The 26,805-nt window shown below is 44.5% G+C and overlaps 1 protein-coding gene across 1 annotated transcript in view; it reads left to right on the forward strand.

Moving 5' to 3' along the window:
* The first annotated feature begins 5,333 nt into the window (after nt 1-5,333).
* LOC137789746 (myosin-16) overlaps nt 5,334-26,805 on the forward strand; it is a 28,317-nt gene continuing 6,845 nt past the window's right edge. Inside the window, exons 1-10 of the mRNA XM_068583514.1 lie at nt 5,334-5,390; nt 5,950-6,177; nt 9,176-9,280; nt 11,280-11,366; nt 11,969-12,114; nt 14,798-14,888; nt 21,280-21,336; nt 24,827-24,913; nt 25,396-25,641; nt 25,744-25,861. Of these exons, the coding sequence (XP_068439615.1) occupies nt 5,334-5,390; nt 5,950-6,177; nt 9,176-9,280; nt 11,280-11,366; nt 11,969-12,114; nt 14,798-14,888; nt 21,280-21,336; nt 24,827-24,913; nt 25,396-25,641; nt 25,744-25,861 (1,222 nt within the window). The remainder of the gene's footprint in view (nt 5,391-5,949; nt 6,178-9,175; nt 9,281-11,279; nt 11,367-11,968; nt 12,115-14,797; nt 14,889-21,279; nt 21,337-24,826; nt 24,914-25,395; nt 25,642-25,743; nt 25,862-26,805) is intronic.

Consider the following 26,805-nt stretch of genomic DNA (forward strand, 5'->3'; position numbering starts at 1 on the left):
TATATATATATATATATATATATATATATATATATATATATATATATATACCTACATAAACACACACAAGTATCAAAGCTGTTTAGTCATTTATCAGCAGGTTCAACATTTAATTGGAACTTCATTGAAAGAAAAATGCTAATGCAGTGCTTAAAAATAATTATAGGCTTATTAAATTGTCATGGTGTCATTTTTCCTAAAGGTAGCCTATAGAGCGTATTCACCCACGTGACCACAACAAGCTAACCCCAGACACGGAGAATAGTATGAACCCAGACACGGAGAATAGTATGAACCCAGACACGGAGAATAGTATGAACCCAGACATGGAGAATAGTATGAACCCAGACACGGAGAATAGTATGAACCCAGACACGGAGAACAATATGAACCCAGACACGGAGAATAGTATGAACCCAGACACGTAGAATAGTATGAACCCAGACACGGAGAATAGTATGAACCCAGACACGTAGAATAGTATGAACCCAGACACGGAGAATAGTATGAACCCAGACACGGGGCGCTAGATGTTCCAATGTTTGTGGTATTTGCACAATAATATGACGCAGAGATAGTTGTTAATGTCCCATGGTCGATAGCGGAAATGAAAACTGTTTTACAGGAAGTGACCGGGCTATGTGATGATGCTAACTAGGGGTAACGGGGCTCAAGCCGCGCCGGCTTTCCGCCGCAACTGGCTGCGGAAAAGCGAGTTAACCACATAAAATTTTGAGCGAGTAAAATCAGGTGAAAAAGCGTTACGCTTTTGGAGTGAATTCGGCATAAGCCAGCAGACTTTTGTACGCCTTGAAACTTTCCTGTGTGTAAAAACTTGTACGCAAAATCCATAGCAAAACCCATTGCCTCCACTAGCAGCAGGCTAACTAAGTGGACCCCGAAATGGCGCGATTGAGATGCTGACGTCACGTTAATACGCTCTATAGTTTAATAACTGACTGGAGTGGTTTGCAACAAACTAGGCTACAAATCATGTAATATATGTCTGAAAGTTTCATCCTACCTGTGTCACTTTGGACTATTTCATCTAGCCCTCATGTTTGAACGTTAGCAGACCTTTTTCTGGCGCACCTGCTCTGCCTTCCTTTCGTCATGGTAGCCTATAACTGTTGGAGCAGGGCCCGCCAAGAGGAGCCTAAACAGCGCCGGCCCTCGCTCATGTGGCGCTCTATACTAGGCGAGCCTAACTCCTGGCGCCTGGAGGACAGCGGGGCTGAGGGTGCTAACGGAGGCAGAGCGCTAGCAGAGGTACAGAGCGCTAGCAGACGTACAAAAAGCACGTGTCGAGTGTTTGTGTGGTCTGAAAAATGTGCGTGGTCTGAAAAATCTATTGCGCCGTCACTTCGACTAGCCTGTGCGGCCGCGCACGCGCAAAGCTTAGAGGGAACACGGGTGACGGGCCATGCGTTTCAGACTTAGGCCTTCTGTGAGTGCCGTATAGTCCACATCGTTAGCGGTCGAGTGGAAAAAAGTGACCTGAAAGTGACCTGGAACCGACACACTCAATGCACGACACGTTCATACAGTTCACCACCCACCCCGCACACGGCACTACCACGAGCATATGGAGTAGTCCCACCCTAAGGCATACTCTGCTTTATGGTCTATTTTACTCTAAATGGAACCACAATTTTACTCGTCAGAGCCAGAGGTTGCATCCTGGGCTGGACCGAGAGCTGGGAGGCGGGGTTAAAGGAAACACCGGCATCTTATCCAATGTGCACTGCCTGGCCAAAACATGCTAACATCAGAATGTTGACTTTACCATTGAAAGCAAGTTGCTTTACTACCATTAGCATTTAGCTTATAAGCACTGTGTCTAAGTACAGCCTTACAGACCTTCTAGCATGACAGCAGACTCTTAGTCTTGTCTTTACAAGACTCCATGGTAGTTATCATTCTACGGGCTAAAAACATCCGGCAGCCTCCTCTCCCCCTGTGTTATCACTCATCTTTCCTTTTGGATGTTAAAAGGCAGCCGGCAATTAAATGGCAGGCTTGGAAGGTGTTCTACCTCATAGGGGTACTTTGCCTCTCTGAATATGGGTTGCTTTTGGCATGGAGCAGCCAAACATCATCTAAGGCTTTCTGTGTAACCGAAGGGCTTCCCTGCAATGCCTTCATCTCCAGTAACCATGTTGTTAAGTTACCTTATCAACTGCACTTCAGATCTCTTGGTAAATTAATGAATACGACTTAAAAACAGCAGTGTAAACAGGAATCTGGCCTTAATAGCGTCTCATGGTTCCAAGCCTTAGAGTTGGCATGATCAAAATCTGATGAGTACGCAACTTTGTGCATATCTAATTCCCTGGCAGCCTCCCTGCCAGATATGAGTGTTGGTGTTGGACGTAAGTGTCTGGAGAGGCCGCTCCGTGTCTCGGGCTTCTCCAGCTCATGTGGGAGTTACATGAACAGATCTCTCTGTGCTGCCTCTCCACACAAGAACCCAGACCACATTGTCCAAAAATGAATTCTCAGAAATCTTATGTTTTCATGTTTTGTTTTGGTGGCTGGATGTCTTCCACAGATCAGTAGCACTAGTTATCCTTGTTCATATAACTATGTCCTCTTTTGGGCAGATTTAGAATCAGTGTTATTCTAGCTTTATGTATTTTGGAAAGGTCATGTGGAGTTGCTTTTCCACAGACTCTTGGTTAAGCAGATGACGTGTATTGTGTTGTCATACTTCGGTCACATCCATCATGTACAGGCATGATGAAGACCAGAAGGTGTGGTTGAAAACTCATGAAAATGATAATAAGGGAATGTTAAGTTGAGATTTTTAAAATGTATGTTGACAAGAATTACAACAACAATGGAGTTGGACATCTACATTATGACATCAGAGCAAACTATCTGGCAATGTGATATGTTCTTTTTTTTCATACAAAGTTTTCAGAAGTCAAGATGAACTTTCAGAATTAAGTTGATGGTTTTCTTCCCAATGTTTCCAATGATCCATCGCTTAATCATAATGCCATTGTGTGACCTTGCTTGATGTTAACTCTAGATATGGACATGCTTAGACTAGTCTTCGTGAGTCTTCATTCAAGAAAAACATCCACACTTGAATCTAAAGCACAATATGCCTCGTTGTTCTTGCTGGAATGAATGCTGTGGCATTGTGGGGGACTCTGTGGGCGTGGTCGCACAAGACATTTATGTCAATTATAATGTAGACTGAGAGAAGAAAAGGCATTTTTGACTCTGGAGTACTGCCCTTGTTTTCTTGACTTTCTGCGGCGTGGCTTTGATTGCACAGCCGAGGGCTGTGTTTCTGTGAAAGAACGGCACAACGTTCTAGGCTTTTCTCTGGATCTGACATGCTACACCATGCTGTACCTGTGGGACACCTTTGGATCCCCTGAGAGTGGGGAGAGCCACCTGTTTCTGAGGGGAGGAGACTACATTGAAGGAAGAATGCTGGAGAGGTTTTCCTTGTGGTAAAACTCAGTCAAGAGTGGACAGAGCAGCCTACCTGCATCGGTTGGTTGAGAGGAGAGAGAGCTCACACAGAAGATTGGGAAAAAAAGACTGACCAATTAAGTACGGTAAGCAAGGCAAGAAAACAACCGAGAATTAGCTGGAAGAGATCAGACTGGAGCACCATCAGTGAGTTGATTCACTTCCTCCTGCTGAATCCCACCTGGAACAACCAGAACAGCTGTTTGCCAGAGAAGTGAAGAAGCATCTCTGCAGCATCTCTGCAGTGTGGAATCAGTCAGAGCCGGCGGGCAAGTTGCTGCATTGCTAAACAGGTGAAGTCTGCAAAGCCACAGAGTGAAGGGACTGGAAGAATGATGTCTGCTCAGCGCCACCAGCATTGCCACTCCCGCTCTGATGACTCTGAGGAAGCCAATGGAAACCACGCAGACCCTGGACCAGAACCGGACCCTGAAGAACTTGATTGGGATAGCTATAGCACCACACTGGAGCACAGACTAGCAGCTGTGGGTAACAGTAACAGTTTTGAATCAGAGTTAATAATTCAGAATATTTTTTACTCTATTTAGTGTTCATATTTAACTCTAACCCTAAATTAACCCTAATTAATTTAGGGTTAAAGGTAACCCTAAAGGGGGGTTCACATCAAACACGGCACGAATTTGATGCATGCTATTCCGTTCCAGAATTCTAGAATTCTGGAATGGAATTTAAGAATTTGACAATGAAATCTTAGAATTCTAGGAGGGAATCTTAGAAATTTCGAATGGAATTTTATAATTCTAGAATGGAATCTTATAATTCTAGAATAGAATTTTAGAATTCTAGAATGGAATGGTTATGGCTAACCCTAAATTATTTAGGGCTAACCTTGACTCTTAGGGCTGACCTTAAATTAATTAGGGTGAACCCTAATTAGGGTTAATTAGGCTAATTAGGTGTCTTTATTCATTCACCCTAATTAGGGTTCTCCCAGTTCCAGAATGATATTATAACCCTAATATCATTCTAGAACTGGGTGAACCCTAACCCTAATTAGGGTTCACCCTAACCCTTAATATCATTCTGGGACTGAGTTTATTTCCATTCTATAATTCTAAGATTCCATTCTATAATTCTAAGATTCCATTCTAAAATTCTATTTTAGAATTTCAAGGTTCCATTCTAGAATTTTAAAATTCCATTCTAGAATTCTATGATTCTATTTTAAAATTCCCTTTTAGAATTCTAATATTCAATTCTAGAATTGCATAGTGTTTTTGGCATAATCAGCTTCAATTTCATTTTACATAATGTATACTTCTCAGAAGTAAAGATAATAAGCTCAATTGGTCTTTTTAGAGCAGACATTTTGATATAGGAAAATCAGGTACTAATTAACGATTGTTCTCTTACGCCTCTGTAAGCTGTGATAGTGTGACCCAAGATAAATGGAATACAGCCATTCTTTTAGTTATTTCCTTCACCGCAGAGTTCGAGTGTGCTTGAGTGAGTGTGCTCACTTATCACCAGGTGAAAGTGATAAAGGTGGAAATAACTTGAAAATGATGTGACGGTTTCAGAAAAGGCAGGGAAAGAGCTTAAAGTACTGTTATGGAAATATATGCTGATGGAAATGTGGTGGTCTGATCATTTCTCAGTTGCCCAGTAATGTGGGTATGCGTTTAGCTCATGCCAAATGCCTTGCCCATGATGACTGGTCCATAAGAAAGTAACCAGAGCAGGTTCTCACAATCGGGTCTTTTCACTCCAGTTCTGGACGGCTGTTGAATAAGTCATCTGGAGTTTGGTAGAAGTTGCTTATCAAGTCATATTGTACGTCACTGGGTCGCCTCTGTAGCTGTGATATCATAAGAAAACTGCAAATGAACAAAGGGAAGGTTTCTTCAGACTTAAACAAGGATAAGTTTCATCTTGTGGCGGTAAGATCCTCTTTCGATGAACAAATTGCCTCTCAGTGCTTCAGACGCTTTTATTCAGCTAATCCTTTCAGATTATTGTTTTATCCATCAGCCTTTTACTATTTTTCACTCTCTTTCTGTTAACTGTTTAAAAAGGTTTATCCATCTACTAAAACTACAGTATATTTACAGGTTGTGTTAGGATATAATTGAAGGTTTTTAAAAAGCTGAATAGCTAAATATTAATATTTTATTACTTTATCAATAATGTGTAATTCATAAATAAAAGGGTTTGAAGATGGACATGATTTTTCTCAGCTTGTGATAGACATCTAACATAAACACAGATAATCAGATATTCAAAGGGCTTCAAAGATTCACAGAAAGTTGTGCAAAATACAGCAGGACATCTAAATAAAGAATCACTAATAACAATATGTCCACCACAAATTCATTCCTGACCAACCGAAATCTAAAATATATGGTACAAGAAAAATAATTAGGAAAACAAAACAAAAGTACTGTTTGTCATGAACACTGGCATCAACAGCTGAAGCCCTCTTTGTGTTTGTACCTCCAGGAGCAGGAGAGTGCGCAGGCATCCGAGCAGCGCTGCGTCCAGCTGGATAAGGCCCGACGCGAGCTGGAGCGACAGCTGTCCGGCCTGTCAGGCCGTCTGGAGGAAGAGGAGCTCTGCTCAGCCCAGCTGGCCCTCCACAGGGACAGACTGGAGGCGGAGTGCAGCAGCCTCAGGAGACACCTGGACGAGCTGGAGAGCACCCTGACGGTGGCCGAGCACGAGAAACAGGTAGGGCATCATGGGGTCCTGGCCCCAGGATCAGCTCCTGGCTGATGGTTGCTACTTAGAAGGCACCGAGAGTGTAATGTCACTGTAAATTAAAAAAAACACAAATATATTTGGAACTAAGAGAAAACTACCGAAAAATAAGTAAAAAACCACACTGATGAACTGGGACTTATGGTTTCACGTTGGACACGTACGGTTGCCACCTCATACGGGTTTTGTGCCTGGTCACCTGACTTCATGCTTTGCCATCATAGTTATTACGGCCAGTAGAGAGTGGAGTTGTCCTCCATTCATACACTGATGGCAGAGTTTAAGGTGCCACCTGCCTATTCACAGTAACATTATTGTAACACATTCACACACTTCTTGTGCAATCGTATGTTACATGTCTTGCTCAAGGACACATCGTCATAGGCTAGCGGGGATCTAACCGCCGATCCTCTGATTGAAGGTCGACCCTCCTCACCACTGAGCCTCATCCGCTAATGTAATGAGAGTAATTTGTCAAGGAGTTGATTGCAGAAAGTGCTAGCTGGCTAGTGTGCTATCTCGTTGAGAAGATGTCTACTTCCACAACAGGTACAACCCAACGTTATTTTACTGTCACAATCTTATGAATATTTATTGGCTTGGCACGAATACATAAACTGGTACAGCCGGATAAGGTACCTGTTAAGTATCACAGAGAGTTCTCTATATCTGTCTTTGTTCATGTCAGGTCACAATGAAATGCCTTCTCGTTTGATAAATCCAGCTTGAACTCCTGAAGGAGGAGCTTCCCCTTGTCGTCTCTCCTGCCGTGAGCTCTGTCTCTTCTGTGTAGACACTAAAGGCATCTCTGTTACCCCCCTCACATGCCCCTTCATCTGTTTAATTGAGGTGCCCTAAAGGATTAAGATGCTATCTTTGTTGAGGAATGCCACAAGAATGTACTGTACTCACAACACTGCAGATTGTGACAAAGAGAAGCAGGGTGGAGTAGATTTAACCTCTAAAAATTCACACTGAATAGTTAGATCTGGGTCATGGTGGTAAAGGTTATACTTACGGGATTCAGAACATTAGTATAGCAGCAAACTATTTAAAGTGTAAATATAGCAGTGTAGAGCAGAGAATGAAGCTTCTCTGTGCTTTGTTTGAATCTGGACTTGTGCATTTTGGTACATGTGAGTCTTTTTGTTGTGTACTCATTACTGCGGATGTCGTCCTGACCCACGGCGTCCACGCAGAAGCACATGGCGCCTGGTTCCTCGCTCAGGGAAACACTCTTTGGGTTTTTAGCGCCACTCGCCGCCACCGCCTCAGCTCTCGGCATGTTGAGCGCCGCGTGGAAGCAATAGATCTGCTCTGAATTCCTGACTGAGCACCTTTGAGGACTTGATCCTCTGGCTTCATGGAGAATGTCTTGGCTAATTGGTCTCCCACGTTGTGAGGTGAGAGGACTCCTTCTCAGGGGAGGCAACAAGACCAGACCCGTGTTATGAGTTAACACAGGGCTTTAAAAAAAACAACCTGACGTGACCGTGTCTAATATTTGTAGTATGCTGTCATAACATTCATTAAAACTGAACATGATGTGTTTGATTCAAAGCAGCAGAAGTTTACCACAGAATTAACTCATCTGTCTGTTCTGAAATAATTGTGAAACAAAGTGACTCCATCATATATCTTTCCTCCAGTCTGCTGGGTCACATTTGCAGTCCATTACCAGAGTCAGGGTTTCACATGCAAATAAAACTTTGATGTCCATAAGAGAGAGGCAGAAATAATGACGTCTGTTTCTGTCATGTAAAACGATAAAGCAAAGTCAGAGCTGCAGATGGAAACCTCTGTATTCACAAGCCGTCATGGCTGCTCGCCCAAGAGGCTTTCAGCTGAGATCAGAGCAGCATCTTGATAATGAAAAGACACGTTATGCTTTGCATGCTTTGTGATCGGTTTGGTGATTCAGAATGTCGCTTGTCTAATGAGTTATGAAGTCACCGAAATTATATATATTTCTAAAATTAAATGTTAGTTCATGACTCATCCATCCATCCATTATCTCGGTGGCATCAGTCCAGCAGGCCGACCCAGGCTTCCCTCTCACCCGCAACATTTTCCAGCTCATTCTGGGGGACCCCGAGGCGTTCCCAGGCCAGCCGGGAGATATGATCCCTCCAGCGTGTCCTGGGTCTTCCTCTGGGTCTCCTACCAGGTGGACGTGCCTGGAAAACCTCTAATGGGAGGCGTCCAGGAGGCATCCTGATGAGATGCTGAACAAACTCAGCTGACTCCTTTCTACAAAAAGAAGCAGCGGCTCAACTCGAAACTCCCTCCTGATTTCAAGCTCCTTACCCTTGATCCATACAGAGGAACCTCATCTCCTGACTCTATCTCTAAGGCTGAGCCCTACAGAGGAACCTCATCTCCTTACTCTATCTCTAAGGCTGAGCCCTACAGAGGAACCTCATCTCCTTACTCTATCTCTAAGGCTGAGCCCTACAGAGGAACCTCATCTCCTTACTCTATCTCTAAGGCTGAGCCCTACAGAGGAACCTCATCTCCTTACTCTATCTCTAAGGCTGAGCCGTACAGAGGAACCTCATCTCCTTACTCTATCTCTAAGGCTGAGCCCTACAGAGGAACCTCATCTCCTTACTCTATCTCTGAGGCTGAGCCCTACAGAGGAACCTCATCTCCTGACTCTATCTCTAAGGCTGAGCCCTACAGAGGAACCTCATCTCCTTACTCTATCTCTAAGGCTGAGCCCTACAGAGGAACCTCATCTCCTTACTCTATCTCTAAGGCTGAGCCCTACAGAGGAACCTCATCTCCTTACTCTATCTCTAAGGCTGAGCCCTACAGAGGAACCTCATCTCCTTACTCTATCTCTAAGGCTGAGCCTGGCCACCATACGGAGGAAACGTATTTCGGCCGCTTGTATCTGCAACCTCGTTCTTTTGGTCACGACCCAGAGTTCGGGACCATAGGTGATGACCATGTTCTTTCTACTCAGTCCACAGACAGTGAGGTAAGCAGGCTGTTGGAGGAGCTTTTTCAGAAGGACGAGGCTGTGCAGAAGCTCCAGCAGGAGAAAGAGCACCTGGTGGAGCTCAGCCAGGTGAGAGACCACTGAGTGTACCACACACTGTATGTGTCATTGTACATGTCATTAAAGTCTCGTTTTGCAAAAATGCATTTTGTCCTTCAGAATTAAAAACAATATTTCATACATACACAATACAAAATACCTGGACCCACCTGTAAAAAAACATAGACGGTATATAAATAGTGGACCAGCGTTGTCACGTTACACATTCATGGACTTCCATTTTAAAGCCTTGACTTTGATGTTTTGGCCGTCACAGTGAACAGGAAGTTACCATATTTAGATGACTAAGCAGTGCCGTGTACGTAGGAGTCGCCCCCTGGTGGTCAGGAGAGAGAATGCAGCCTTAACACATGAAGCATAGACTTCTATACAACCAGAGGAGTCGCCCCCTGGTGGTCAGGAGAGAGAATGCAACTTTAACACATGAAGCATAGACTTCTATACAACCACAGGAGTCGCCCCCTGGTGGTCAGGAGAGAGAATGCAGCTGTAACACATGAAGCATAGACTTCTATACAACCAGAGGAGTCGCCCCCTGGTGGTCAGGAGAGAGAATGCAGCTTTAACACATGAAGCATAGACTTCTATACAACCAGAGGAGTCGCCCCCTGGTGGTCAGGAGAGAGAATGCAGCTTTAACACATGAAGCATAGACTTCTATACAACCAGAGGAGTCGCCCCCTGGTGGTCAGGAGAGAGAATGCAGCTTTAACACATGAAGCATAGACTTCTATACAACCAGAGGAGTCGCCTCCTGGTGGTCAGGAGAGAGAATGCAGCTTTAACACATGAAGCATAGACTTCTATACAACCAGAGGAGTCGCCTCCTGGTGGTCAGGAGAGAGAATGCAGCTTTAACACATGAAGCATAGACTTCTATACAACCAGAGGAGTCGCCCCCTGGTGGTCAGGAGAGAGAATACAGCTTTAACACATGAAGCATAGACTTCTATACAACCAGACTTGATGGCCGATTGTCAGCGAGGTAATGCAGGTTCAAGACTCTTCTCTCTAACTCCTCAGAACTAAAGTTTGTCACCAGGTGAAAACATGGCTTTATACTCTGGTAGCCAGAAACTCCACATACAATATATTTAACTACAATAATGAATATCTCTTGTTTTTGCACAATGTGTGACATGAAAATTGAGATATCCCAGCATGCACAAGTTCTTTTCAGTCAGGAGGTTTTGACTGGCGACATTGGATGTCTCTAGTTGTTTGTTCCCTAAACTTTGAACAGTTTCAGTCCATGCTCATCAGTCTTACACCAGTTTCATACCTGGTGGTGACCCAGCAGATCTATCTGGCACTTGAATGCCTTCAACATGTACAAGTTTGGGTCTTGCTTCTGACAGAGATTATTTTTTTGTTGCTACATAGTCGTCGACCCTCCTGAGCGTGAAACATCGGTTTAGAAGAACAGAACCATCTGGCCTGTGGACCGGCCAAAAGTGGCACTCATGATAAATGTGCTCCCCATCAGACACACTCTGCACTTAAAAAAAATAAAGCAGATGCTTCGAACCCTAAATGAATCTAAACCCTCAACAACCTCATCATACCCTATGGCAGAAGGGATTTCTCCCAGATGCTTTGACCAACAGTAGCAGTCTGCATCATTACGTATTCTGTGGGAGCAATTTCACTTCAAGCTCTCTATTTGCTATTGGTTGAACATGTTCTAGATTAAGAATTTAGTCTGGACTATAAAGGGATGCTTGTGAAAAAAAGGATGAATTGACTTGATACGATATCTGTTCCAGTATGTTCAGGCACAGAGGCACTGGTGTTTCAAGGCTTGTGTTCCCAGTTGAGGTGAAGGAGTGAACATATATGATCCAATAGATCAAACTGGGGATCACTTCTAACATTTTCTTTGCAACCAAACAGCTATTATTCTGAGTCGCAATGTGGCAGACAGATGGAGGTGAGGCAATGCGATGGTGCCTCGGTGATTAAGGGACATGTGCAGCCCAGCCTCAAACGTCTTGTTTCACCCCAACAGCAGACCATTGAGGACCTGCAGAGTGAAGAGGAGAAGGTGAACCTGCTGACCAAAGAGAAGACCAAGCTCCTGATGCAAGCTGAAGATGTGAGTTCATATGCTCTGACTGCATTTCTCAAACTATGTACAATATTTATTTATTTCTGCACTAATTAATATGTTTATGTCAACAAAGCAGCAGGTTCCTACTGTAATGTGAAAAGGGAAGCCTCTATTGACCCACTATGAGGGGTCGAGCTAGCACTATGAGACAACGTTCTGGGCCCATTACAGAGCAGTAAAAGCAGTATTGATTTAACCTTTGTATCCAACAGAAGAATGCATGCAGCTCACATTAAATACTGTAGTAATGTTAAGGTCATGAACCAACTATTTGACAATAATATTAAGGAATGGAAACTTAAGGTTATTGGAATTAATTGTAACCCAGTCCGCCAAGAGGCCTCGGCATATCTGTGGAAACATTGAGTACATGTTATTTTATACATCCCTTTCAGTTCAGTTTATTCACGAACAGTTAAAATGCTAAAGCATAATACCTTGTTAATAAAAATGAGATCGATTACTGGCACAACATCCACTATTTTACAGTTAAACTCTACTTCCAACTAAACCTTTTGCAGCTGTTACATGTTACATTGTGGTTGTATTTTGCGGGTTATCCATCATGTCACGTTGTCTGTGTTTAGTTGGAGTACCAGCTGGAGCAGGAGCGCTGTCAGCGTGGAGATTTAGAGAAGAGCCGGAGGAAGCTGGAGGGTGACACCAGATCCACGCAGGAGAGTCAGGGAGAGACGGAGAGGAACAGGAGTGGACTGGAAGACCTCATCAAAAGGTCAAAGACACACACACTCACATCATAGATTTTACAGTATGTCAAAAAATCAAGTGTTGTTATTAGACTGCGTAACAAAATGGGGCGGCAAAAGATAAGATAAGAACCTGGCATCCAGTTCAACTACGATTAGGGCCGACACAAAATTAAATTGTGGTTTCGATGTGAAATCATTTGTTAGCTAGCGATTGCAGTATCGGTTCATCATTAGATTTTGTTCAGTCATCTCCATCCTGCTAATTGATACGTGCTAATGCTTTACTGATCACCTGACTTTGCAGGTTTATTCCAACATCAATAGTTCTCATAGTGCTTTTCATAGTGTCCCACCACGAGGTCGGCATTTTTAGTTTTTTAGTGAAGTATCTCAACTTCTTGATGGATTTCCGTGAAATGTTGTTCAGACAAGTATGTTCCCCTCGGGATGAATTGCCATAATTTTGGGGATTGCTAAACTTTTCCTCATCATGTCAAAATAGCAGCAAAACTTACCATCCGTCGAAATTGTTAGCAGGTTAGCATGTTAACATGCTAACATGTTAACATGCTAAATGACCATGTGACCTGCATGTTAGATAGATCGACAAATAGTTAGTTATACTAATTTGTTTTTCACAGTAGCGAGACGCAACAATAACAGGAATAACAGGAATGAAAGATGCTTAAGATATATTAATGTCATTGTACCGTTAGCACGCTGGTTATTGTACCGTTAGCATGCTGGTTATTGTACCGTTAGCATGCTGGTTATTGTACCATTATCATGCTGGTTATTGTACCGTTAGCATGCTGGTTATTGTACCGTTATTATGCTGGTTATTGTACCATTAGCATGCTGGTTATTGTACCGTTAGCACGCTGGTTATTGTACCGTTAGCACGCTGGTTATTGTACCGTTATTATGCTGGTTATTGTACCATTAGCATGCTGGTTATTGTACCGTTATTATGCTGGTTATTGTACCATTAGCATGCTGGTTATTGTACCGTTAGTATGCTGGTTATTGTACCATTAGCATGCTGGTTATTGTACCGTTAGCACGCTGGTTATTGTACCGTTAGCACGCTGGTTATTGTACCGTTATTATGCTGGTTATTGTACCATTAGCATGCTGGTTATTGTACCGTTAGTATGCTGGTTATTGTACCATTAGCATGCTGGTTATTGTACCGTTAGCATGCTGGTTATTGTACCATTAGCATGCTGGTTATTGTACCGTTAGCATGCTGGTTATTGTACCATTAGCATGCTGGTTATTGTACCGTTAGCATGCTGGTTATTGTGACATTAGCATGTTGGTTATTGTACCATTAGCATGCTGGTTATTGTGACATTAGCATGCTGGTTATTGTGACATTAGCATGCTGGTTATTGTGACATTAGCATGCTGGTTATTGTGACATTAGCATGCTGGTGTTAGCTGAAACTGCTCTGCTGTGTCTGTGCAGCTTACAGAGCTGCTAGCACGCTCTCAGTCTTTCAGTCTCCCTTTTTACTTTGAAATTCTTTGCTATTAAATGATAGCAGATTGTAAACAAGAGCCTGCTGTGTTTACTCAGTCACATTAATCGATGTCTTTTCTTTTCTTATTTTCTGAAGTTCACGTCATCATTATTCTGTAGAATTCTCTATAACCTGTAGTCCGTCATGTCAAAGGTAGAAGAAAGACGAGCGCCCCTCACTCAGTGGTCATACGAGAAAACAAAAGCACATTTTCAGGTCGACATTTATGCCAACTATGATCTAGTCTTTAAAGTTACCCCACAAACATTTATATCAGCCTACAAAAAACACACCGTAAAATGATTTTCATGAGCTTTTCCTCGGTGATACTGGAGCTCATGCATGTGACGACAGGTCTTATCCACAGCCCCCTGACATCAGAGCTGCTGTCATCAAATGCAGAGGCAAAGGGATAGACTTCAAAATGTTCTTGACATTGTGGTTTGATGCTCTGTCTCTGGGCCAGAAGGGCTGCACAGTGAGGCTGAAATACGTCATATACCTTCTGCACGGTCCAGTTATCTCCACTTTGAATGTGCGGCCCTCCAGGCCTTCAATAACATCCTAACACGTTGCTGTCTGCCCTCAGTGAGATGAGAGCAGTAATAAATCACTGAACTTTACCTCGAAGCAACAATCAAATGAAGACAAGAACCAACACACACACACACACACACACACACACACACACACACACACACACACACACACAAGAACAATAACAATTCTTTTTCCAATATGAAGTTTTCTTTGGCAGTAATATTTGCATTTCTCAGAGAGCATTCATAATGTGAGTGACTCACCTTGTTGCTAAGGCGCTGTGCTTTCAAACAATCAGTCCAGAATATGAAGTCTGTCACTCAAAGAAGCTTTAGTGACATTATACAAAACAACACAATGAACTTTATTGTCCCACTCAGGGAAATCTGTCTCTGACTCTTATGCTTTGATTAAAAAGCATATCGACTACGATGCAATGAAAACGTAAATAACTGTAAAGTACAGTCTATAGAATGAAATAACTGGTTGCTGATAACACTTGAAACAGAATAAAGTGCACACATAAAAGCCTCCTGCATGACACCTTTTGGTTTATTGGGATTGATGGAGTCCTTAAAGTGTATTTGTTTGATGCATTAGTTAATTGGATGTAGAGTTGAATATCTGTTTGTCTCTGAAGGAAGGACATGGAGATCAGCAGTACCAGCGCCAAGCTGGAGGCAGAAGAGGCCCTCAACATTGGACTGCAGAGAAAGAGCAAGGAGCAGCAGGTCAGACCCTTATATCTATACATGCACATGTACATGTACCGCTCAGTACAGTAAACATAGGATCTAGTGTGTGTGTTACTCTGGCTGAACAAAGACCAGTTTACCTGAACCAAACATGCATTTTATTTACATTCAAGTCAGAACCAAAGAAGACCAAAGGCCCTTTCAGACACACCTTGCTGAGTCGTGCAAAGTGCCAAAGAAACGAGGAAGCCAGCCAGGCACAGAAGGCACAATGGAGGAGACACTAATCTTGTGTGTGTCTGACTTTCCTGAAACTGTACAACACAGGTTTGCCCTGCTAGCGAGACGTCGGGAGATAAGCCCCGTCTTTAAAGCATGTTTCCAGCGTGTGCTAGCAGGGAGGCTAGCTCATGCTTCTTAACAGACAGATGCATCCTCATTGCTGGCAACAACAAAAGGACGTAGTCCGGCTAGAAGACTCTGCCCTCTGTGACTTTCCGGAGCATCAATCATCCTGTTTCCAAGCATCCCATCCATCTGGAACCCCATGTCTGTTTAGTCCAACAAAGATTTTACTCTTCAAAAAGATGCAGAATGAAATGAAAAGTACTTTATTAATCTCCAAGGAGAATTGTTTTTGTCAGAGTAGCAGCATCCCACACTTACAGACATCCAATGAAATAAACTAAGCTAAACACACAAATCAAATCAAATCAAATAAATAATAACAGGAATGCGGCTCTGTGGAACAGAAGAAGAAGATATATCAGGCTTTGGATACACACACAACACTGGTATGAAGTGCTTGTTATTTGAAGCTGTTTATAAAATACACAGTCCTTTTTGTATGAGTCATCTTAGAGGTTTGTGCCTTCCATCTGCAGCCTCTAATTTCAGAGATGTGAACATTTTCAATGAGCTGTGCAGTTGCATACGTCACATCCAATACCCGTGCCTTGATGACATCTTGCTCAACCTGCAGCTGGCTTTCAGGATTAATCAGTGCAATCCATCAGGAGCACTGGTAGTTATGTCTCGAGGACATATTGGACACAGCTTCATGGAAAGAAAACTACACAAAAGTAGCACATACAATGTCATTGCAAAGGTTTTCAGGCTTTCTTTCCTCTTTGGCTTGAAGGACAGCCAAGATTGGTTTCTTAAAAGCACATACAGGGATGTCAGCTGTAGCTTACGGCAGAGAGAGACGCATTCCTGCCTTTCAACAGAGCGGCTGGGCTCTGCTCCGTGATTGGAGCAGTCCCTCCGAGCAGGAGCCGGTCAAACATACCTGCTGCACCCAGACTGATAACATCTCCTGCTCCTCCTGATGGAGGAGCTGGGAGCAGTCGGGTTAGCTGCAGTCAGCATTCCTGTTGCTCTGACAGTTCTTAACACTCTGGACATCTTCAGGACTGTGCTGTTATTTAGTTTTTACGGTGGTAGTTTCTACCTCAATGGATGACTTGGTTTATCTTGTTTAGCGTCCAACGTCTGCAGAGTTCTCCCTCAACACTGAAACCTATTTAAAACCAGATTGTCCCCATTACTCTCTCAGACTCAAAATCATTCAGGTCTGAGATGACCAACGTTACCATTTCCTTTTTCCCTCCCTGACATCATCGTTGGGAAAGCTCCTCCAGAGCCAAAGAAGACGGTACAACTGTTTTCTGGCTGTTCTCATAGGAGTGATCTGAACTTCATGCTCAGTTTCCCCAGCACCTCCTGCAGTAGTGGCCACACATTATAAAGAAGTCATTTTTGGTGTGTGCAGTGGAAAAACACAGCAACGACCGCCTGCCAACAAAGATGTTGCCAATTAAAACGCCATCTTCACGATTTGCCGTGTAGCACATAATCGTTGTATCATTTCTATTAGGAGAGCATTCAGTCCACCACTTCCTGGAGTTCAGTCTGCCTCTGGACGGAGCGCTGACGAGACTGTGAAGTTTGTACTGAGGTCTCTCTGGGTCGTCCAGATAGAGTCAAACCAGTCTGAGAGCGTGTGCAGATCATACGCTGTCTGAGCGAGACGAGAGGCTGCTGCGAGAGAGAGACAGGCTTTCAAAGTTCAGGTGGTGCTTCTTGGCTCTGCGGTTGCCTCAGGGAGCCTGATGTTTCCTCCAGAGGTTTGGAAGAGGAACGATAAAGAGCGTCTTTGTCTCTGATTGGAGGGGGGAAAGACGATCTGTGTGTTTTACGGGCATGTTGTCACGTTTACTGTAGCTTTGGCATTCTCCCTATCTCACAATGAGGCCATTATACGTGCTGCTGTGTGCATGCTGTGGACTCAGCTGCAGGTGGACAGGCAGCCAGCTGACTTCTCATTCACCCACTCACTGCTGGTTGTGACGTGAAGGTCACATGAATACGTCCACAAACTTGAGTGGAATCAAAGAGATAGCTTTGTCCATCTGTGATGATGCAGCCGCCTCTCCCTCCCCAGTGTCCTGCAGGTTGAAGACGTTGGCTTGCAGGGAGTGGATTGGGGGTCTGCGGCCTGCAGGCCTGATCTCCTGCAGGTTTTATGACATGGCTGTAAAGCAGTTACACTCAGACTCAAAGGGTCATCGCTATCTGAGCGGATGAAGCTCCGTCTTGGCCTGCGGTCTGTGTGGTTGAGGCCAGATGTTCCAGCAGAGGTGTTAGAAGACTTCTGCTTTCTCCCCACACAGATGGAGGGGAATTCTGTTGGTGTTACTCACGGCAATGAATCCAGCAGCAGATGATCCATCACCAGCTTTTGTAGGGACTATTTGTTTGATAGGAAGTTGTCAATTGCAATGTTTACATTTACTATTTACATTTTATAAGCTGTAATCTCAACACCTACATGTACACACTGAAGCACACACCTTCTCTACAAAGGAGTTCATTTGTGTACAAGACCAAACGTTATTCAGAAAACAGAACATTTGACTTCCTTTTCAGTAATGCGGACGATACAAATGTGTAGAAGTGAGTGAGTTTCTACTTGGACTGAGTTGAAGGTGCCATGTGTATCATTTAGGAGGATCTATTTGCAGAAGTCGTGTATGATATTAATAAGTATGCTAGGATTGTATAGTCACCTGAACATATGAACCGTTAACCCAGAATGTGCTGCTTTCATCTTCATCTGGAGCGGCTCGTCTTCATGGAGCTGCTCGCTGTGTTTCTACAGAAGCCCTGAACGGACAAACCAAACACTGCTCCGGAGAAAGACTTTTGCTTCTTGTGTTTCCACCTCGGCCACCGTAGTTTCAGATAGAGTCAATCTGCAACCTCGTTGCTCGAAGCCTCCAAGTCGGACCCAGCAGACCTTCAGAATAACAAATGAGCCACCGATCTCCATCTTGAGCCTCAGCAGAGGAAGTGCTATTTTGTTAGCGTGAGCGGTAGCTGCCTGCAACACGCTTTGCAGGTAAACATCAACTGGACAGAGCCAGGCTGTTTCCCCTGCTTACAGTCTGTATGCTAAGCTAAGCTAATTGCTTCTGACTGGAGTTGTTCCAGGCGCATCTTTCAGTTCACTGATACGCTTCTGTTTTAATCACTCAGCACTCAACACCAACTCCAAGAAAAAGCAAATAATCAGAGTTTTGAAAACAGCGAACCATCCACACACAGAATATGCACTTTGAAATTTATTAGGATTGATTGTTATTAACTGGCAGCCATTGATAAGTGACTTACTGTAAAAACAAACACAGTATTTAACTACAGTAGATTATTACTTACTGTCATTTTCTGTCGTGTTTTTTTGGGTGCATATTTTGTGCAGTAGATTATTGGTTACTGTGATTTTCCCGCAGCACTGCTGTGTTTTTATAATGTTTTACAGTAAAGCTGTGACTACTGTAATATTAGAATGAATACACAGTATTTTACTGGGAAATAGTTCACAGTGGGTTACTGCTCACAAACACAGTACATTTCACAGGTGTTTTTTACAGTGCAGTTCTGGACCTGGACCACCAGAAACACCCCCAGGTTTTATTCGAGCCCTCAATACTGTCCCTAAATGACCCCATTTCCTCTGGGCTCTGTGTTGCTGTTTTTAAACTCATGTGTGTGCAATGTGCTGCAGTGACCTGGGAGGAGCACTGGGATCTGTAACACATGTAGGGAGTGTATCATAATGATGTATTTCCTGCAGTTGATTTCTGAAAACTTTTGAAGACAATGTGAAACTTGATTTTCTGTAATACAGTCCCTCAGGCTGCCAAGTCATGTGTCTCTCATCTGAACGTCTTCATCTCTCTTGTGCAAGCATCAGGCATCACATCGTTTTTAATACCACTGATTTGACCCGCGTCATCATCCCCCACAGCACCGAGCTCTGCCGGGTCAACAGGACCTGTCACCACCCGGCCAATCACACCACCGGGACTTTCACTGTTCAAAGCTGCTCGCTGCCATCTGAAGGCGTTTAGGAAGAACAAAGCAGCGGGGCCCTGAAGAATGTGAGCATGTGTGGACGGTGTGGTGGCCCGGCCTCAGCGGGGGTCTCAGGCTGGCTCTGCTGCAGAAGCAGGACTTGAAATGGTTTGGAACTGGTTTTCCATCCAGATGACACGGGGGTCACAGGATGTAACTGCCCACGTTGCTGAATATCCCCTCAGACACACGGGACGAGACATCAGCCATGAGGCCACATCTGATTGCAGTTTATTGTGGATTATTAGAATTTCAGGTTGCAGACGGAAAAAATAACTTTAAGCACTTACAATTATGGAGATAAAACCCTGCAACCCTTCTCTGTCATGATGGACTCATTGCGTTACTCCTCTGTGCTCCTCAGTGGGAAGCTTGTGTGGATCATTTCATTTAGGAGAATGCACAAAGTCATTGTATAAACTCTTTCTGCCATCCGGCTGTCCACATCGTGTTGATCCGCGCGGCCTGGCTTCAACATCTTAACACTGTTAGTACACTCCGCCTCCTACAATTCTATTAGAGCCACAATATTTATTTTGAGGCTGTGGAAAGTAGGAATTTAACAAGAAACAGATATCTGAGTGGGAAACTGAGAGAAAAAAGGCTGTGCATGCACAAGGGGGTGTGGACAGTAAAATGCCGCAGGGGATCAACAGTGAAGCTGTGTGTGTGTGAGCGTGTGTGTGTGTGAGCGTGTGTGTGTGGGACAGGCAGGCAGTCAGTCAGTTGGGCTGCTGCTGCCTCACCATGGCTGTTCTCTCTGCAGAGGTCCTGCGCTGGCATGTGAGTTTTTATTCCACTTTTTATGTCTCTGGCTGTGCAGAACATTATAAAATACTGTGGGAAAGAGCATGAAGTTATTTGTAGTATCGGGCTGAGACATTTGGGACGTTTCTCAGAGATTTAAACCAACTCCCTTTGCATTAGTAATGAATCAAAGAGGGTTGAACTGCAGGATGACTCCCTGTGTGTGAGTTCCTCCGGTCCTGAACATGTGCTGGTGTCGTGGTGGGAGCGTTAGCGAGTGAGCAGCGTTCTCCCTGCGTGGAGGTGTTGTGTTTGTGGACGGCCCTGGGCCTCTCGCCGTGTCAGACACTTCCTGACATAGATAGACGCAGCAGATAGCGCAGAACATGACACAACTTGGAAGGATGCTGTCGGGGAACGAGCGATAACATTTTATGAGCAGGACTTTAGGACTTTGGCACAAGATGAGTGAAGTGGACATGTATGTGGGAGATTTATTAATGTTCCATCTTTCTCACTGTTTCTGATGGTTGGAGCAGAATTATTCAGATTAATATTAGGAGCATGTTACACATATAAGGCTGTGCTATTCCTTTACCCATCAAGTTAATGCAGCTGCACATGAGCAAATCTTTGATTTGCAAGGCTAAAAAATATCTTTTCTCATTTGGTTTATAAAAATATAGAAAACATTGCATTATAACGCAGCTATTTACCATTTAAAATCAGTGTATTTACAGTGAATGAATGCTTTCTAAGCTTTATGATTTATAATGCTATAAGTTATCTAGTGTTAAACAATGTATATATACGTAGAATACATTGTTTAACCCTTAATACTTCCTGTCATGTGATTGAACGTGTGTGAAATCCTTTGAAGAACCACCGTGTCGCTGCGTGTGGATAACTTGACCTCCTCAGGACTGTAAAACCAAGAAAAAGACAAAAACATAACACAAATTCCTCGAATGTCACGCAAATGGCCGCGATGCGTTCTGGTCTCTGCAGCGGCCCGGCTCCGGGTCACAACACTCATAACGACGCTGGCCTTGAACATTCTTGCTCTAAATTGCTACCTGAGGAAAAAGCAAGCGGCGCTCCAAACCCTGGAGCCCGGAGAGCACCAGGCCTCTCAACCAACAATCTGACCCGCTTGTTCAGAATGATGCAGCGCTGTGAAAGCAGACTCACTTGTCATATTTCATACTGTTATTCTTTTATCCGTCCCACTGAAACCACGTGGACTTTTCTCTCTCTTCAGGCTCGCATTGAGGAGCTGGAGGAGGAGCTGGAAGCCGAGCGGGCCGTCAGAGTCAAGGTAGGTCCACGACGTGAAGGCACAGCACCACATCTCCTCTCTGGGAGGACAAGATGAGCCTGCAGAGCCCGGCTCTGCTCAGCCATTAGGCCGGTGGGCTGCAGGACCGCTGGGGAGGAAGAAAGAAAGAAGGAAAGATTGCTGACCTGCTGGCAGCCGGTGGGATCTGTGTGTTGGTGCTCTGGTCACCTCAAACTATCTGCACCTGTGATAATAAAGTCAGGGGGAAGGACCTCGTGTTAGTAGTTAATAACATGCAGGGCAACCCAGAGGCCAAGAGGGACCACATCCTCCCTCCTCCTGATTCCTGATTTCACCCAATCGTTCTCTTTCCCACACACACACACACACACACACACACACACACACACACACACACACACCTTCTGTTTCTTGTAATCTCGCCTTGCTTTTAAAAGCAAATCGGATGAGAGCTTTTAGTTTTTAGTTTTTCCTTCCTCTTCCTCTTGTGCGCAGCATCGTCTCTGTAGAGTAAAAGAGTGTAAACAGCATGGCTGCTTCTCATAAAGCTAATCTGTCAAGGTGGCCGCTTTAAGTGCTGGTTGTTTTAAACCAGATGCTCTTAAAGTGTGTGTGTACAGAAGCCACAGGACCTGGTTGCCCCTCTTCAGACCGAGCAGTTACAGTACAGAGGGACATATTTCACACAGTTGAATAGTGACAGTGGGCCCGAGGGCGTGTTTTACACAGCTCTCCCCACTCTGGGTGGCATTCCTAATGGTGCTCCCCAAAGCCACGGAGCAATGAAAGAGGCAGGCGCAGACATGCAGGGCTTTATCTGCGTCTTCAGAGGAGCTCACACACAACATACCTCTGCTGCAGACAGGCCCGCTATTGTTTGACTCCTCGGGTCGCACACGGGAGATACCATCAGCAGGTACAGACATACTGTTTTCCACTGGATCTACTCCCAGCTGGAATGTCACACACACACACACACACACACACACACACACACACCTACCATCACCCGTGTCTCTTGTACAGGAGGGTTGTGCCTCGTCCGGGTGGAAACAGGTTCAATTAGGTGACTCTAACAGTCTCCCTCTAACCCATAGAGACCCACGCTTAAAGTTTAAAGTTGAACAAAACAATATTTTCATATGAACAGTGGTTGAAATGTCTATGAGTAATGTGTCAGAGAGGCAGAGAAGCATCCGCACATCAAAACATTTCAATTTAATCACATTTAACAACATGTGTTGTCAGATTTCAATTTGAAATGGATTGATTATTAACATACTCTAGTAATAAATACACAATCTTCTCTTATTTCAAGTGAAATCAGAATCTCACCTGAGTGGTGAAGAATATCAGGACACACAGGTGTGATTGGTCCAGTAGCGTCAGGCTGGACGAGTGTTGTGCGTCTACAAAAGCTCCGCCCGTTAAAACAGCACCGCCTCGCACCGATTGCAAATTTCAGAATACTCAACTATGTGTTGTGGGTCCGGACCCACAGCGTCCCGTCCAGACTGTGAGGGAAGCTCTGGACTGTCTGCTCATGCAGATAGTTTGGCTTTTTATTTGCGTACAGTGGAGATTAATGTCATTTTATTTGCTGAGAAATCTTCAACAGCAAAGTGTGTTTAGTGAAACAATGTCCTGGCTACCGTCAGCTCTGTGCATGACCTGCTCCTCACAGCTTTTAGGAGCTTCTGAACAGTTGGGACAAACTGGTTCGATGAGCTTTGCTGTACAGTATTCACAGTAGTCGTATATAAAGTATACGCAGCTCAATGGGCAATTGTCATGGACGTTCACAGTCATTTCAGGGTCGAATATGAGCATTAATAAACCCGGGTGTTGACCAGAAGAACCTCCATCCCTCTGGAGGCAGAGGACTCGGATGCTTCCTCCAGAGCGCCGATGCAAACATGCATTGGTGTGTTTGCACAGGCTGAGCAGCCTCACGCCGACACAAACCAACGGGACGCTCCTGCAGCAGCAGCAGCGCCGCGGCAGCACGGACCGGCTGGAGCATGTGAGTGGAGTGAGTGGTGTTGGTGGTGCTGACCCGGAGGAGCTGTTGACTCAACAGCCGCGATGAGTGAGCCCAGCGCGGTGTCTCTGCACAGAGCCAGGCTGTAGACGCAGAGGGAGGGGCTGGTGGCCCTCTGGTGTGTGTGTGTGTGTGTGTGTGTGTGTGTGTGTGTGTGTGTGTGTGTGTGTGTGTGTGAGTGAAAGAGGAGCCTCCAGTGAGCATCATCTGTTTCCTCTTGCTCTGCCTGAGGTGTGCTGGCGGCTGAGGCTCATTGCTGCTATCAGGGAGGCCGAGACTCCAGCGCTCAGTCTCAACATCGAGGCTTCCTCCAGACCAGCTGCAGAGGATCGCCGTGAAAACAACACGCGCTGTGTGTGTGTGTGTGTGTGTGTGTGTGTGTGTGTGTGTGTGTGTGTGTGTGTGAGGATCGCGTCTGTGCGTGAGAAGGCTCTGATGATACATTTCTTAAGCTTTACATATGTATTTCATGCATTTACATGCACCACGAGGTTGTTGTTGGTCATTCTTCTAATGTGAGGTATAAAGTTGTAATATACAGCGTATGAAAAGTTATTATACTAAGTTAACCGGTGTGGATTTTTAGTGTGATCGGATACTTATTGATGATGGGATTTTTACATTTTTGTGTCTTTAATTTCTTCTGAAGCATTCATAATATTTGAAAACATTGATTAGACTGTTACATTTGAGTGGTTAGTGTTAAAATGAAACATACATTGTTCAGATGTTTAGATCTTTTTCTCTGGTGGAGACCAAGCCAGAGCGAAGAGGACTCGCCTTCCGCCTCTGAAGCGTGTCTGCTGCACGTGTTAATAGCAACAGGAAATGTGCTGGCATGTTGGCCATCAGGACTTGATGCTGTGATTGTGACGACGTGGCGTTCACAGCGCGTTGAGCCGGAGGATGTTTATCAGTGAGTGCTGGAGCGCTTCCACAGGAAACAGGAGTTCTGAGATAATATTTGGACTGTGACAGCAGCTCACCCCTGCACCGCCCTGACAGGCTCTGTGCTGACCTCTGACCTCAGCAGAGACCCCGCCCCCTGTGGGCTGTCAGTCACCCTGATCCCCTGATGGGGGACATCCTGTCTGAGGAGCTCGGGCTGCTTCAGGGCCAGAACAGATGAAGCCTGAGGCTTGAGACCGTCGAGCTGTAGATGATACGATGACTTCTCTCTCATGGAGGAATATTCCTTATTGTGGGTCCAGATACAGGATCAGTCAACTCACACACACACACACACACACACACACACACACACACACACACACACACACACACACTGTACTGACATAAACCCATCCAGGGGTCGCCGTTATGATTAAATCATAAAGGTTGAATCATATCCTCGACATTTAATAACACGTTGTACCCCAAACGTTTCACGAAGCTCCTTAAATAATTATTAATTATTTAATAATAATCATTATAATAGTTAATAACCTGAACTGCTGTTTCTGGCAGGTGGAGAAGCAGAGAGCAGATCTAACCAGAGAGCTGGATGACCTCACTGACCGGCTGGAGGAAGCAGGAGGGGTCACGGCCTCTCAGGTAGACTAAACCAACCGCTTATATATATATATATATATACACATTCTAACAGATGTACACACACTCTTTGTTGTTTTAAGCTGCACTACATCTAGAGTCCAGTTCACACTTTATGCTTTTTTTTTTGCCAAAAGGTAGACGACAAGATCACCTTTAGCTCTCAGCTCGGCATAAAGAAATGAAACAGGAGAAACAGTTATTATATTAATTTCTGTTGATGTTAGAGATTCAAAGAAACCCGCCAATCCGAATTAGTAAATGAGAACATTTTAATATCAGGAAAATCCCTCAAAACAGAGGACACATGTATATATATATATATATATATATATATATATATATATATATATATATATATATATATATATATATATATATATATATATACTATCAACAAGGAAACAAGGGGAAGCCCTGCACATGCATCCACAGCTGGAGGAAGCTCCTGTGGGGCTCAGCCTGAACAGCCTCTGTGACTCCAGATGGAGGCGAACAAGAAGCGAGAGGCCGAGCTGCAGCGTCTGAGGCGAGACCTGGAGGAGACCTCCGTCCAGTCGGAGGCGCTGGCGGCGTCTCTGAGGAAGCGGCACGCGGACGCCATGACGGAGCTGAGCGAGCAGTGCGACGCTCTGCAGAGGACCAGAGCCAAGCTGGAGAAGGAGAAGCAGAACCTGAGGATGGAGGTGGACGAGCTGGCCGCTTCTCTGGAGAATCTGCAGAAAGCCAAGGTCGGTGAGGTCGCACGTGATGTTGACCACGAGCCGTTTCCTGTTTGTTTTTAACATGTTGAACTGCAGCGTGACAGGTGAGCTGCTGTGTCTGTGCTGCAGATGTCTTCAGAAAGCCAGGTGAAGAAGCTGGAGGAGCAGCTGACCGACGCCAACAGGAGAGGAGACGACCTGCAGAGGACCCAGACGGAGCTCAGTGTGGCCAGGAGCAGACTCACAGGTACTGATCACCTGCAGGGACTGATCACCTGTAGAGACTGATCACCTGCAGGGACTGATCACCTGCAGGGACTGATCACCTGCAGGGACTGATCACCTGTAGAGACTGTTCACCTGCAGGGACTGATCACCTGTCCCATCAGGAGCAGACTCACAGGTACTGATCACCTGTAGGGACTGATCACCTGTAGAGACTGATCACCTGTAGAGACTGATCACCTGTAGAGACTGATCACCTGCAGGGACTCATCACCTGTAGAGACTGATCACCTGTAGAGACTGATCACCTGTAGAGACTGATCACCTGGAGCTACTGTTAACCTGTAGGTTCTTACCTGTAGCTACTGTTCACCTGTCCCATCAGGGGCAGACTCACAGGTACTGTTCACCTGCAGAACTCCATGTAGGTATTTCCTGTCGGGCCCATCAGAGGCAGACTGGAGCGGCAGTGTGTCCTCTCGTTCCTCCATTAATTCATTGTGAGCATGTGCATCAAATTGTTTATCGACAAAGTAATCTGACAAAAAACACTGAAGAAGATTGCAAGCAAGCAAACAAAGATGTAAACAATATATATATATATATATATATATATATATATATATATACATATATATATATATATATATATATATATATAATATTTTTTTTTTGCAGTAATGCAATATATATTAAAACAATTGCTTTGCAAATGCTTCATGGGAAGAGAGTGTCTGCAACATCTTTGTTGAACTCAAGAGCACACGCAACGTGTTTGAAACACTGAACATTAACTGGAGCTGTGGTTGAAAACTTTAAAGAGACGTCAGACATGTTGTGTGTACTTCAGGAGACAGAGACTCCTCCTGTCATGCAGCTCACACTGTCTGAGACACTAAGACTCAAGTGGTCCTCCTTCCTGAGAGCATTACTTCCTTGACTAACATCAATGCAGAGCCCTCTCAC

Source organism: Clinocottus analis, unplaced genomic scaffold (assembly GCF_023055335.1).
Source record: "Clinocottus analis isolate CAN_PGR_092001 unplaced genomic scaffold, fCliAna1.0.p SCAF_19, whole genome shotgun sequence".
NCBI classification, from domain to species: Eukaryota; Metazoa; Chordata; class Actinopteri; order Perciformes; family Cottidae; genus Clinocottus; species Clinocottus analis.